This window comes from Symphalangus syndactylus, chromosome 10 (genome assembly GCF_028878055.3).
Source record: "Symphalangus syndactylus isolate Jambi chromosome 10, NHGRI_mSymSyn1-v2.1_pri, whole genome shotgun sequence".
Taxonomy (NCBI): Eukaryota; Metazoa; Chordata; class Mammalia; order Primates; family Hylobatidae; genus Symphalangus; species Symphalangus syndactylus.
This window is the reverse complement of record NC_072432.2, coordinates 92,107,837-92,123,512: the sequence shown is the minus strand read 5'-3', so window position 1 is coordinate 92,123,512 and position 15,676 is coordinate 92,107,837. Positions and strand designations below refer to the sequence as shown.

At 38.1% G+C, this 15,676-nt stretch overlaps 1 protein-coding gene across 3 annotated transcripts in view; it reads right to left on the bottom strand.

Annotated features, from left to right (window-relative positions):
* The window catches only part of RPAP3 (RNA polymerase II associated protein 3), a 42,370-nt gene that overhangs the window by 26,334 nt on the left and 360 nt on the right, over window positions 1-15,676 (bottom strand). For 2 of the 3 annotated variants that reach the window (XM_055295123.2, XM_055295124.2), the window contains exons 2-6: window positions 12,663-12,821; window positions 11,443-11,583; window positions 7,607-7,729; window positions 5,983-6,110; window positions 211-332 (exon numbers count right to left, since the gene is read on the bottom strand). In XM_055295123.2, the coding sequence (XP_055151098.2) occupies window positions 211-332; window positions 5,983-6,110; window positions 7,607-7,729; window positions 11,443-11,583; window positions 12,663-12,818 (670 nt within the window). In that variant the 5' untranslated portion in view covers window positions 12,819-12,821. Of the gene's footprint in view, window positions 1-210; window positions 333-5,982; window positions 6,111-7,606; window positions 7,730-11,442; window positions 11,584-12,662; window positions 12,822-15,222; window positions 15,379-15,676 lie in introns of all 3 variants that reach the window. The other variant, XM_063611282.1, reaches the window with a different exon arrangement.

The window sequence follows — 15,676 nt, the reverse complement described above, 5'->3', positions numbered from 1 at the left end:
TAACATGAGAATTTGAACCAAATTCTGATTGGTGGCAAATAATGCATTCTTTCTTAAAAACATCAAGATACCATTTCAGTTGCAAAAATGACCTTTGTTCAAATACAGAAAGCTCTCTGAAGGTAGTAACTGTGATTACTCAGTATTCTCTATATAGCATCTGTTAGATAACACTGTTAAAGAATTTTTTAAATAGTGACTAGAAAATACCTTTTTTGGCCTCCTCTAATTTTTGCAAAGCAAATCGAGCAGCACCTCGTCTGGAATAAGCCTTTGTATAACTTCTATTCAAGGCAATTGCTAAATTACAATCAGACTCAGCAACAGCAAATCTGCAATTTAAAAACATTAAAATAAATAAAGTTAACAAAACTAATTTACTAAACCAAAACTTCAAAATTTGTTTCTGAAATCCTTGAAAATCGAATTTACTTACCCAGTGAAGGCATTTTTCCCACCTCCTTTTAGTTAATTAAGCATAATAAAAGCAATACTGCCATTCCTCAAAGATATTGTGGATTTGATTCTAGACCACCACAAGAAAGTAAATGTCACAAAAAAGCTAGTCACACAAATTTTTTGGTTTTCCAGTGCATACAAAAGTTTTATTTACACTATACTGTAATCTAGTAAGTGTGCAAAAGCTTTATGTCTAAATAACAATGTATATACCTTAATTAAAAAATACTTTATTGCTAAAAAATGCTAATAATTATCTGAGTCTTCAGTGACTATTTATCTTTGTGCTTTTGGAGGATCTTGCCTTGATATTGATGGCCACTGCACGATCAGGGTGGTGGTGGTGGCATGTGATGCTGTTTGATAGCATTTACATAATAGAACTTCTTTCAATATTGGAGTTAATCCTCTCAAACTCTGCCACTTTATCAAATAAGTTTATATAATGTTCTAAATCTTCGGTTGTCATTTCAAAAATGTTCACGACACCTTCACCAGGAATAAATTCTATCTCAAGAAACCACTTTCTTTGCTCATCCATAAGAAGCAACTGATCATTCAAGTTTGAATACAAGAGTGCAGCAATTCGGTCACATCTTCCTCCACTAAAATCTTGAACCCCTCAAAGTCATCCATAAGAGCTGACATCAACTTCTTCCAAACTCCTGTTAACACTGATATTTTGACCTCCTCCCATGAATTATGGACATTCTTAATGGCATCTAAAATAGTTAATCCTTTCCAGGTTTCAATCTACTTTGTCCAGATCCACTAGAGGAATCACGATCTATGACAGCTATAGCCTATGAAATCTATTTCTTAAATAACAAGAATTGAAATTGAAAATGACTCTTTGATCCGTGGGCTGCAGAACAGATATTGTGTTAGGAGGCATGAAAACAACATTCATGTCCTTGTACATCTCCATCAGAGATCTTGGGTGAGTAGGTCCACTGTCAGTACACTACTTTGAAATAAATCTTTTTTTTTTTTTTTTTTGAGACAGAGTCTCGCTCTGTCGCCCAGGCTGGAGTGCAGTGGCGCGATCTGGCTCACTGCAAGCTCCGCCTCCTGGGTTCACGCCATTCTCCTGCCTCAGCCTCCTGAGTAGCTGGGACTACAGGTGCCCACCACCACGCCTGGCTAATTTTTTGTATTTTTAGTAGAGACGGGGTTTCACCGTGTTTGCCAGGATGGTCTCGATCTCCTGACCTCATGATCTGCCCGCCTCGGCTTCCCACAAATCTTTTTTCCTAAGCAGTAGGTCTCAACAGTTGGCTTAAAATGTTCAGTAAAACAGTTCATAAATAGACGTGCTGTCATCCAGACTTTGTTGCTTTACTTGTAGAGCACAGGCAGAGTAGATTTAGCATAATTCCTAAGGGCCCTAGGACTTTTGGAATGGTAAATGAGCACTGTCTTCAACTTAAAAGTCACCAGCTGCATTAGCCCCTAACAAGATAATCAGACTGTCCTTTGAAGCCAGGCATTCTCTCTAGCTGTGAAAGCCCTAGATGGCACTGTCTTCTAACAGAAGGCTGTTTAGTCAATACTGAAAATGTGTTGTTTAACACAGACACCTTCATCAATGACCTCAGCTAGATCTTCTGGATAACTTTCTGCAGGTTCTCCATCAGCACCTGCTGCTTCACCTTCCACTTTTTAGACAGCTTCTTTCCTTAAACCTCATGAACCAACTTCTGCTAGCTTTCAACTTTTCTTCTGCAGCTTTCTCACCTCTCTCAACCTTCACTAAATTGAAGAGCATTAGAGCCTTGCACTGGATTAGACTTTGGCTCAGGGGAATGTTGTGGCTGGTTTAATCTTCTATACAGACCAATAAAACTTTCTCCCTATTAACAATAAGCTTCTTTTGCTTTTAATTATTTGTGTTCATTGGAGTGGCCCTTTTAATTTCCTCCAGAACTTTTCCTTTGCATTCACGTCTTGGCTCACTGGCACAAGAGGCCTGGCTTTCAGTCAGTCTTGGCTTTCCACATGTCGTCCTCACTAAGTTTAATCATTTCCAGCTTCCAATTGAAAGTGACAGATCTGTGAGTCTTCCTTTCACTTGAATACTTACATGCCACTGTAGGGTTTCGTTTGTTTGTTTGTTTGTTTGCTTTGAGACGGAGCCTCGCTCTCTCGCCCAGGCTGGAGTGCAGTGGCATGATCTCAACTCACTGCAACCTCTGCCTCCTGGGCTCAAGCAATTTTCCTGCCTCACCATCCCGAGTAGCTGGGATTATAGGCGTGCGCCACCACACCTGGCTAATTTTTTGTATTTTTAGTAGAGACAGGGTTTCACCATGTTGGCCAGGCTGGTCTCCAACTCCTGACCTCAAGTGATCTGCCCGCCTCGGCCTCCCAAAGTGCTGGGATTACAGGTGTGAGCCGCCATGCCTGGCCTCACTGTACAGTTATTAACTGGCCTAATTTCAATACTGTTGTGTCTCAGGGAATAGGGAAGCCCAAGGAGAAGGAGAGAGATGGGGGGGCGGCAGCTGGTCAATGAAGCAGACAGAATGCACAAGAACATATGGGTGTGCTTGATGGCTCCCCAAAACAATTACAATAGAAACATCAAAGATCCCTGATCAGAGATCACCATAACAGATACAATTATAATAAAAGAAATCTGAAATACTGCAACAATTACCAAAATGTGACATAGAGACACAAAATAAACACATGCTGTTGGACAAATGGCACCAACAGAGTTGCTTGACTTGCCTGATATAAGGTTGCCACAAACTTTCATTTTGTAAAAACAGTATCTGTGGACGCAATAAAGCGACACACAATAAAACAAAGTATGCCTATAATTCCTAATGGTGAAACATTAGTAGCATTCCCTTTAATGCAAGAAACAAGAATGCCCATTATCACTGCTTTTTCTTGGTATTACATAGAGGTCTTCACCAATGCAGTTCCACAAGAAAGAAACATAAGGACTAGAAACAAAGAAAAAAGCCTGAAATTATTCTCAGATGATAAGATGGTCCAAAAAGAAAACTCAAAACAATCTAGAGACATTGCTGGAAGTATTACAAGTTTGGTAAGGTGACTACGAGAGACCAACAAGAAACAAACAAACAAAACATCTAACAAAGATCTACCAAACACAGATGCAAAAAATTGTAAGACTGTTTTCAAAGACATTAATGACAATATTAAGTGGAGATATTTCACACTCATCTATAATAAAGTACAAAAACATATAATATGAATCTCTCCAGACTGATTTATAAATCTAATGCAATTCTAATCAAAATCCCAACAGGATATTTTAAGGAATTTGGGAAGATGATTCTAAAAGTTATATTGATGAGTAAAAGTCCAAGAATACCCAAGACATTCCTGAATAATAAAAGGTAGGAGAATATGCAGTACACTAAATACTAAGACTTACAATTACAATGCTATAATAATTAAAGATAGTGTGGAATGGATGTAAGGACAGGCAATAGACCAGTGTAAAGAACAGAGAGATGAGAAAGTGATCTCGGCAAACATGACATATGACAATAGTAGCATGGCAGATCCACAGGGGAAAGTAGGGCTATTCCAAAAATAGAGCTGGAAAAACCTTCAGCACATGTGAAAACGCCTAAATGTGAAAATTAAGTCTTAAAAGTGTTTAGAAGAAATTAGAGGAGACTATTATGAACTCAACCAGCAAACTATTTTTTTGAACAAATCATTTTATAAAGTCCTAATCCTTTTAAAAAATCAAGAAGTTGAAATATATTAAAATTGAATGTTTATATTCATTAAAATTCCATAAAGAAGATAAGCTACAAATTGACAGAAGATAGTTATTATGAAAAAGACCAAAAGATTAGTTATCCAGAATAAAAAACTCTCAAAATAAATCAATAGGAAAAGCCCTAAAAAAAAAAAAAAATGGCCAAACACCAAATAGGCATTTCACAGGGAAAAAAAAGAAAAAAAAAAAAGTGGAAAATATATAAGATGCTTAACCTTACAAATAGTTGAGAAATGAAAACCTTACTAATAGTTGAGAAGTGCAAAATGTCATTTCAAAGACACAATGAAATGCCATTTTACACCCACTAGATTGAAAACAATTAAGAAGCCCAATTATATCAATGTTGGTAAGGGTAGGAAATAGGTATTATTATACACTGCTAATGAGAATGTAAACTCATCCATTTACCTTTGTAACAACTGTGTAACAACAAACTACCTTTGCCATCATCCTGTGAAGCTGAACATCTACACATTTTATGACCCAACACCAAGAAACATGTACAAAAATGTTCATAGCATTGCTGAAATAAGGAAAGAAAGGACAGAAGGTGGGCAATAGAAAGAAAGAGGGGCAGAAGGAGGGAAGAAAGAGTGGGAGAGAGGGAGAAAAAAAAAAGGAAGAAGGGAATGAACCAACAATCCAGCAACACAAGAACAGACACACAACGGTATATTTCTAAAAAGAAATTATCCTATATAACAGCTACAATGAGAGCTCTAGAGCTATAAGCATCAAAACAAGAATGAATCATAAAAATATAATAGAGAAATAGGTGAGCCACAGAAAACTACACACAGTATGATATACTTTTAAGCTCAAAAATAAGCAAGATTATACAATATATTATTTAGGAACATATACATATATAATAAACCTTTTTTAAATCAAAAGGATGACAAATATATAATTCAAGATAGAGGTTAACTGGGAGGGAGGCAAGGGACAGGATACAGAAAGGAGCATCAAGGTAACTTCAAAAATAATGGTAATGTTCTGGTTCTTAAGTTGAGAGGGGCGCTTATATAGGCTTATTTTAAACTATTCTCTGCAATTTATGTATATGCTACATATATTGCAGATATCGAATATTATAAAATGTAAATATTCCCCTAATTTTTAGAAGATTAATATCATGAGTTTCAAAGACATAAAAATGTTATTTAAATAGTAAAAACTCAGATACCAATAAAATTTGTGTTTCCAAGTAATTAAAACAGTAAGAATGTCTTCCTTGATGGTGTTTATCTTTTTAAAAAACCCCTATGATAGGTTGGTTATCTGCATGTGATAAGACAATACCACATTTATATTCTTCCACATTATTTACTTTAAAAGTCAGTATGACTTAAAGACAAACAAATGTTGAAACATATTTTAAGTTTTCCATAATAAATGTTCTCTAGATTAAATAGTGGATAAATGGTTTTTCAAAATGACGGGATATTAATTTCTAAAAATATCCAACTAACTTTTTCAGTTTTGTGAATTAGAAAAGAACACCATTACTGAATTTTTAGAGGAATACCTCAGTAAAGTGAGCTATGGGAACAAGGTTTTAGCACCAGATGTTTAAAATGGCTTAAACAAAATAATTCAACAAAAAGGAGTGAGCTATAAGAATTTACAGTCGAAAAGAAAATGCAATACATTTTCAATCTGTCCTCCACACTTTATTCCAAACTTTTTAAAATAAGTCTCCATATATATATAAGACATTCACATTCACACACATTAAAGAAAGTTCTTACTTTTTCAGTCTAAAATACGCTGATGCTCTGTTCGTTGGCAACACGGGATTATATGGATCAGCATCCATGCCTTTTGTGTAGCAGTCAATTGCTTCATCATATTTTCCTTGTTTGAAGTATTTATTGCCCTGAAAGAAAAGAAAATTATATAAAATGATCTTTTTTACAAATTCTGAAATTCACTACAGTTGACCCTTGAACAACCCAGGTTTGAAGTGCGTGGGTCCACTTAAATGTGGATTTTTTTCAATAAAAGTCTACACCAAGTGTGCCTGCCTCCCCTTCCACCTTTTCCACCTCTTCTGCCACTGCCACCCCTGAGAGAGCAAGACCAACTCCTCCCCTTCCCCCTCCTCAGCCTACTCAATGTGAAGATGACAAGGATGAAGACTTTTATATGATCCACTTCTAAACAGTGAAATATATTTATATAAATAAATATACATTCTCTTCCTTAAAATGTTCTAATAACGGCCGGGCGCGGTGGCTCACGCTTGTAATCCCAGCATTTTGGGAGGCCGAGGCGGGTGGATCACGAGGTCAGGAGATCGAGACCACGGTGAAACCCCGTCTCTACTAAAAAATACAAAAAATTAGCCGGGCGTGGTGGTGGGCGCCTGTAGTCCCAGCTACTCGGAGAGGTTGAGGCCGGAGAATGGCGTGAACCCGGGAGGCGGAGCTTGCAGTGAGCCGAGATTGCACCACTGCATTCCAGCCTGGGCGACAGAGTGAGACTGTCTCAAAAAAAAAAAAAATGTTCTAATAACATTTTCTATTCTCTAGCTTACTTTTTTGTAAGAATACAGTATATAATACATATAATGCATAAAATTTGTGCTAATCAACTATTTGCATTATCCATACTGCTTCCGGTCAACAGTAAGCTATTAGTAGTTTTTGGGGAGTCAAAAGTTAATGCAGATTTTTTACTGCATGAGGCACTGACCCCACACTGTTCAAGGGTAACTGTACATGGTCACTGTATGGGCACAACCCAAGAGCCCAGGCAGAAAAATGAGTAAAACACCCAGCATTATACTCCTTATTGACAAGCCAACCTACAGAAATGTAACCCAAAAAAAGAATAGAGTTTAATCTGAAAAGAGTTCCACCTTTGTGAAAGTAATATAGCTGGCTTTATAATAATGAGGCATCCCTCAGGGAGATACTGAACATTCCAAACAGTAACCAAAGATAGCCTTTGATACCGAGGAGTGGAATATAATATTTATGCCAAGAATCACACACTAATTTCAAGTTACTTCAATCTACTACTAAAAACAGTGGACAACTCCAGGTACGGTCCAAGCATTTTACATAAAATAGTTCACTTACTACTCATAAGAACCCATTGAGGTTGGTAATATTATTATTATCATTTTGCAGATGAGAAAACTGAAGTTCAGAAGTTTAAAGAACTTATCGGAGATCTGAACCCAGGTAATCTGGCTCCAGAGCATGTACTCCTAACCACTATGTTACAATGCCTCCAGAGAGGGGTGTAGCCAATAACAACATAAAGTTTAAACACCTACTAAAACTATGCTCAAGAAACTGTAGGATCCACATGATTTTCAACATCTCCTGCTTACCCGAAAAAAAACAAAACCTAACTAATTAGTACCTTTTCTTTTAAAACAAGAGCCTTTTGGGAATCTACATGAATCCCATCTTCTTCCGACTCTGATTCTTGAGACAGAGACTCATGGGTACTATCGTCTTTGTCAAGCTCATCAAGGATACTGTCCTAAAATCAAAAGAAGGAAAACAGGGGTCATAATTATACAATTAGGAGAAAAAACAAAAGACATACTGAAAAAATACACTCAAATGAATGTAAATTGTTACAACCTAAGGACCTACAGGCTTACAAAGCAACCCAAATCTCTCATTGTTAAGATTACATCCAGAGAAAAAGATGCCTTTGTTTAGAAAACCAAGATCCAAACCAAGAATCTGACTTTGAACTCATAAAGCTAAGTCAATAGACTGTACAAATCACCCCTAAATCACAAACTATTAGCAGTTAGGTCTTATGGCTTAAAGGAAGTTTGCAAATAGCCCTAAACTAATATAATTAGCACCCAGTAGCAGAAAAGTTTTAAAAAAAATTTTTCTTCCTTATTTTAAAACAAAAAACTGCTATTTTAAAACAAACAAAAAAAGAGCACATTAACTCCTAATCTTCACAATAACCTATGAGGAAGGTATAATTACCCATGTTTTTCACTTGAGGGAACTGAAATGCAGAAGTTAGTTAACTCATTCAAGGTCACTCAGCTAGTAAGTGACCAAGTCTACTTCCTCCAAGAGCCCTCAATTGATATGTTATACTGTCTCTCAATGTATTCCAAAATACAGCTGCCTCTACTAAAGGAAAAATAAAAAATGTGCTAGTCCCACGATTCTCAATCTCTTTTGACTCACACTAGTTTCATGGTAATAAATAATCTCATAGACCACCACCAGAATTTTCCTCTTATTTTTTATATGATAAAACAATGATTTTTAGTAAGATTTTATTTTTATTTTATTTTTGAGACAGCATCTGGCTTTGCTGCCTAGGCTGGAGTGCGGTAGTATAATGTCAGCTTACTGCCACCTCCATCTCCTGGGCTCAAGCCATCTTCCCACCTCGCTCTCCCACGTAACTGGGACTATAGGCATCCACCACCATGCGCAGCTAATTTTTTTATTTTTTGTAGAGACGGGCTTTTGCCATGTTGCCCAGGCTGGTCTGGATCCTAAGCCCAAGCAATCTGCCCGCCTCAGCCTCCCAAAGTGTTGGGATTACAGGCGTGAGCCACCGTGACGACCATTAGAGTTCATTAAAGCACATTTAAACACAAACTTTATCTTGTTTTGTAAACAAAATTCTTTTTGCATTCAAACACTAAAGTTATTTACATAGGAAAAAAATTGCTTATAAAAATAAAAAAACTATGCATAGTTTCATTAAATGAACATTGAAACATGGACTAAAATTTAGCTATGTGTTTTAGCATGAAGATTCTAGAAATACCACCAGCCTACCAACATTGTAGCCAGGATTATCCAACCCTGCTATGCTGACATGTATAGAAAACTAACAGCAGCAGAACACTAAAAGCAGCTGCTCAGATCTGAACTAGAATGAAATGGGAATTAAACAACTATATCTTGTATACAGACACTAAAATGACAACTGCAAGCTATGCAGTACAATCTTGATGGCATTGCCCACATACAGCAGAAGCTCAATCAATATCTGTTGAATGAGTAAATGCCTGTGTAGAAAACATCTCTATAAGAAATCATCTGAGATGATGCCTTTCAGGAAAGGGCATTATAAAAAGACACCAACTGATGAAAAGGAACAGGCTATATAACAAAAATCACACACACAAAAAAAACGAAGACAGGCTACATGAACTTGAGAATAAATTCTATTTTCAGAAAGTAGTTCCAACGTGATAAATTCAAGACCCGAAATTTTACTTCTCTTATATTGGGACAATCCTGAAGCAGATGGCAAACTCCATAAAAGTCCCAGCGCTCTCTTAATTAGCCTTAGTTTTATTAAGAAAAATACCACACAAATAATTTGAAAAACTGTTTGACAGTATTTTCTAAAACTAAATGTATTTATAAACTATGACCCAGCAAATCCCCTCTAGGGTGCTTATATCCACCAAAAGACAAATACAAGAATGTTCACAGCAGGTTTATTCGTCATAGCCCCAAACCGCCAACAATACAAAAGTATTATCAATAAGAGAATGGATACACAAATTGACACATCCACACAATGGAATTCTGGTCAGCAATGAAAAAGAACTGCTGCTACTCACAATATGGATCTCAAATAATGACAGCAAAAGAAGCCAAACTTAAATAATGCATACTGTATAATACATTTATATGAAATTCCAAAACTATCTACAGTATGAGAGGTCAGAACAGTGGCTACTTTTCAGAGGTCATCTACTGAAAGGAAGGCCTCTGCGAGGCTGGAAATGTTTTTTGTTTTTGTTTTTTTTTTGAGACAGAGTCTCCCTCTGTGGCCCAGGCTGCAGTGCAGTGGTGTGATCTTGGCTCACTGCAACCTCCGCCTCCTGGGTTCAAGCCATTCTCGTGCCTCAGCCTCCCAGAATGTTCTATATCTTGATCCAAACAGTGGTTCCACAAGTGTACACTTGAGTAAAAATTCAGGAAGATGCACCCTTAAGATTTTTGGACTTGATGCACATTATACCTCAGTAAAAATGTTAAACACAAAAATGCAAAGAAAATAATAAACAGAAATCAGACAGCGGTTACTTCTGGGAGTAGAGGGGAGAAAAGAACATAGGATTAGAAAGGAGAATACCAGTAGCTTCAATGATATTGGAAAAATTCTCTTTAAGTTAGAAGGAAGGCTCATGTATTCATTTTATTACTATGCTTTAGAACATATAACTCTACATATTCTTTGGTATGAATCAAATATTATATAATAAACACTTGTTTAAAAACTAAAGAGGAATATATATTCCAAATTCATCAGTTGGTTATCACATCCCCCAACATACATACCCCTAACCAAATCAACCCTTGAAGTAGATCAGAGTGCAGAATAGGGCTGGCCAACAGGCTCTCTTTCACAGGCTGACACGACAGCGGCTGCATGAAACACTGGTAAAGGGTTGTAAGACAGAGCACTGGTGGTGATTCTCCAAGTACGTTGTGTATCACATCTGGGAGATGGGAGGACACACATCTGCTATCCCAGTCTAGAAGGGTAAAGAAGCCTAACTTCCTAGGATCAAGACAGGCCTATGTTTATTGTCACACAGCCCCAGTCCTAAGACTAGACACAAAGGCATTCTCTTTTAGCAGATTTCTACAGGTCCTTCAGTTTACGACAAAGACATCTGCACAGTCATTCTTTTCTGGGAGTATCTTAGAATTCTGACTGTTTATGGGTTAGAGAAGGTGGCGAAGAGAGGAGCAGTATAACTATAAAGGGATGGCAAAAAGGGAATCTTTGTGGAGGTGCCATATATCTGTATCTTAATTGCGGTTGGGTTATCCAAGCCTACACATGGGATAAAATAACATAGAACCATACACCCACTGTACCAACGTCAATTTCCTAGTTTTGATACTGTATACTACAGCTAAGAAAGATGTAACCACCAGAGGAAACTGGATGAAGAGGACACTGGATAAATAGTAATAAGTAAATAGTAATTTTTGTAAAAAGAAAGAAAAAATAAAATCCTGGCTGTTTTAGCCACCATTCGCTGAAAGAGGATGGCAGAAAAAAAAATTATCTCATTAACTAAAGAGCTATGTAATTGTTTATTCCACATAAAATCATATATAAGAGAAAGACACAGGCCATAATTCTACATTATTTTTCACTTAACCCACAATTATCAGCTAACTCCCAGAAAATTTTACTCAAATATTAAGAGGCAAATGACTAGATTAACTTACCACATCAAGTTTTGCCCATGCCTCATAATCATAAGATTTTATCCTGTTTTTTGTGTTTTCCTCTTTGGTTTTTTTGGAAGACTGTTTAGCTTTGCCTTTCTTCTTTTTCCTAAAATTCCCATTTCGAATAGGAGGTAAATTCTAACGAGGGAAAAAAAAACACAAAGTTGTAAGTATTATGCTCTGTTACTCTTTGTATAACTAGCTATGTTTAAAATTCTCACTATATTTTCTTCTAAGAATTTTTTAAAGTGTTTAAAAAGACCAATTTACCACCTTCATTTATAATAATTATACTTGAAAAGTTTAATTCATACTTTGATGAGTGTTGAACATTGTTCAATCACAAGAAAAAAGTATTACCTAGAAATTCTAATTATACCTTTAATTTGCAATCCTAAATTCAAACTTCAAAAACGACCTATCTTCAACCTTAGTACGATGAACCAGCAGTAGTGCAAAGACAAACTGAACTGCCTCCATATTATGTACAGTATGAAAAACCCAGCCATATTTAAATGCACTGTCTTAAGAAAAACTTTTGGTTGAACCTAGGTACTATCTGCATTTTTATGCCAATATGGTATGTTAATATATCATTAGTATATAACTACACATATTATTTTTATACACACACACCTCTACATATTTTATGATGCTAGTCATTTATTTACCTCTTAAGTATTATCACATGATCATCCCTTCAGTAACTATTCACTAAGCCTTAAAATATGGTAATATATTTAATTATTACAAAGACCTTTTGAAAAGCAGAATTTCTAAAAACATTGACAGTGGGCCGGGCATGGTGGCTCATGCCTGTAATCCCAGCACTTCGGGAGGCTGAGGTGGGTGGATCACTTGAGGTCAAGAGATCGAGACCATCCTGGCCAACATGATGAAACCCCGTCTCTACTAAAAAAAAAAAAAAATACAGAAAGTAGCTGGGCATGGTGGTGCGCGACTGTAGTCCCAGTTACTCAGGAGGCTGAGGCAGGAGAATTGCTTGAACCCAGGAGGCGGAGGTTGCAGTGAGCCGAGATCGCGCCACTGCACTCCAGCCTGGTGACAGAGCGAGACTCCATCGCACAAAAAAAAAAAAAATTGACAGTGAAGCAAATCACTTCAATTTCAGTATTTTCACAAAACATTTTTAAAAGTTATGCTTTATTTTTATAAAAATAGTTTTGGTGGATCTTAATTACGAATTCGTAATTTACCTCTTCAGGAACACCATTCTGTCTTCTTAGTTCCATATCCTTTTGTTTAATGTCTTTTTCCCAGTTTTCTAAATCCCTCATAAAGTCTTGTAATTCTTCTGCATTTTGTTTCACTTGTAGTTGTAATTCGATTGCTTTATTTGCTGAAGTCATCATGGCCTGCAGAGTTTTGAACAACCAACCTGATAAGAATAGGCCTATTTGGTTTATTTTTCTGAAAGCTAGCTAATTATCTTTTACCACTTCATAGGTGGCCAAGATACATGGACAGAAGACAGCCAACTGATGCTGAATAAAGAAAAATCAATATAATATTTTTAAAATAAATCAGTTGCTGAACAAACAAATGAAAAATAGACAAGTTTGAGCATCCTTGAAAGGCAACATTAAAGAAAGGTAATGGGGAGAAAAATCACTGAAATTATCAAGTAGCCTGTGGTAGCAGACAGGCTGCTCATCTCTGGAGTTGAGCAATTACTTCCTTTATTTCTTTTTCTTCCAACATTTAACTTCTACTATAGAAGAAAGGCCCTGAATCAAGATTTAGGGATGCAAAAACAAGACAAGGTCCCTTGTGTAGTGGAGAAGAAAAAAATATATAAAGCACTAGTAACAAAATATGTTAGGCAGGGTTTCTCAGCCTTGGGACTACTGACATTTTGGGCCAAAAAATGTAAGAGTGCTGTCCTGTGCATTGTAGGATGGTTGGCAACATTTCTGTCCTCTACCAACTAGGTGCCAGGATTATCCCTTCCCCTCATGGATTGTGACAACGAAGAATCCCAGACACTGCCAAATGTTCCCTGAGAGGTAAAATAACCCCTGGTTGAGAACCCTGTGTGAGAGGTACATACAGATGCTATGGAACTGACCGCAAAAAAATAGGCATGGATCAGATGGTAGGGTGGTGGAGTCAAGGAAGGAGTCCCCAGAGGTGTTGGAACTTTAGCTGGATTTCAAAGGGGCCCACCAAGTGACTAACAGGGAGGAGTGGGCAGGCAGAGTGAGGAGGAATTATGAGGGAGAATGAAGGAAAAGAAGATTAAAGAGGTGGACACGGGACAGACTTGAAATGGCAGGCCATGAGGTCTAATCTATATTCTGAAAGTTATGTGAAAATATCAAGGTAGCAAAATAAAAAGAACTTGACGACTGACTAGACTGAGGTGTTGGAGAAGAGAGAAAGACTCAAACAGTGGCCTAGATTTCTGGCTTGGGACCCTGGTAAGATTACTGATGCCATTTTGAGTCAAGAAATACAATGTTAAAAGGAAAAGAGGCATCAAAGTTGGAGGGCAAACGGAAAGTCAGATTATTTGTTTGGGATATGCTGAATTTGAGTGCTAATGGGGCGAGGAGATATCCCATAGGTAGCTATATAGGCATAGAGATAAATTCCAGTGTCACTAGCATAAAAGTAGAAGCTAGAATCAAGGATGTGGCCATGTTTAACCATTGTGACAACTGGGGAATGGGGTGAACCTGGAGAACACTAAACGGAAAAAGATATGCCAACGAAGAAAAAAGTAGGCAGTAGCACCTAGACAGCTGGAAGGAAAACCTAGAGTGTACTGTTACAGATGACAAAAAAATGAGTTGAAGAAAGTGAGAGAGGTTAGCAGTGCCAAATGCCACAGAGGGAAAGAAAGTGCATTATATTTAGTCATATAAAGACTATTCAGAGTTTTTTTTTTTTCTTTTTCTTTTCTTTTTTTTTTTGAGACAGAGTCTCGCTCTGTCGCCCAGGCTGGAGTGCAGTGGCCCAAACTCAGCTCACTGCTACCTCCATCTCCTAGGTTCAAGTGATTCTTCTGCCTCAGCCTCCCGAGTAGCTGGGATTATAGGTGCAGGCCACCACGCCCGGCTAATTTTTGTATTTTTTTTTTTTTTTTTAGTAGAGACGGGGTTTCACCACGTTGGCCAGGCTGGTCTCGAACTCCTGACCTCAAGTGATCCGCTCGCCTCGGCCTCCCAAAGTGCTAGGATTACAGGCGTGAGCCACTGCGCCTGACCTCTATTCAGAGTTTCAATGAGATTTTTTTTAAAGGGTGGAAAGCCAACCGTGGTGGCTCATGCCTGTAATCCCAGCACTTCGGGAGGCACAGGTTGGGGGGCAGGGGGAAGAGCTTGGGCTCAGGAGTTCTGAGATCAGCCTGGGCAACACTTCGAGATCCCCATCTCTACCAAAAACACAAAAATTAGCCAGGCGTGGTGGCTGAGGTGGGAGGATCGGGAGATCGAGCCTACAGTGGGCGGTGATAGGCCCACTGCACTCCAGCCTAGGGCAAAAAAAAAAGGAGAGGGGGAATGAAATGAGTTAAGTAAATGAGATTATATGGAGATTAGAGTACATTTGCCTTTGATAATATAAGACTTGTTCTTGAGCATAGTCTGGGGGAAGAGGAACAAAGTAAAAGATACAGGAAAAAGGATGAGTGATGGGGCAAAATCTCCAAAAAGGTGGGAGAAGATTCAAAGCTTGAGGGGGAGGAGAGAGAAGTAAGGTGGGAGGGAGAGAGACGGAATTAGAAAAACATTTGTTTAGGACAATGAAAAATACCTCGCTAAGAAGGGACAGTTGCAGATGCAGACAGGTCTTCTGACTCGTAGCCTCAACAACTAAATTAGGTTTAAGCTTCTTTCAGGCAGTGTCCATGTTTGATCACATATGTACATCTCATTCAAAAACAAAACTAGTACAACGCTTTGTTGGGAACTCAAATAAATGAATAAAAGTGCAACAAGTCAGTGAGATGCTGACGGGGGTTAGATGCTTTTCCATTTCACCCATCACCGCGGCTGCTCGAGCAGGCCCAAAAACTCTCCCAGGGACCCTGCGATGGGGCAGGGGCGCGAGCCAGCAATCAGAAACTTCCAGCGCTTGGGGTATCACTTTCACACCCGCTGTCCCGGCGAACACCGCACACCCACGCCGCAAGGGGGCAGGCCCCACCGCGGTCTTTGCTGGAGGGCGGCTCTGCCTTCCCGAGCACTGCAAATCGCAGCAGGGTGGA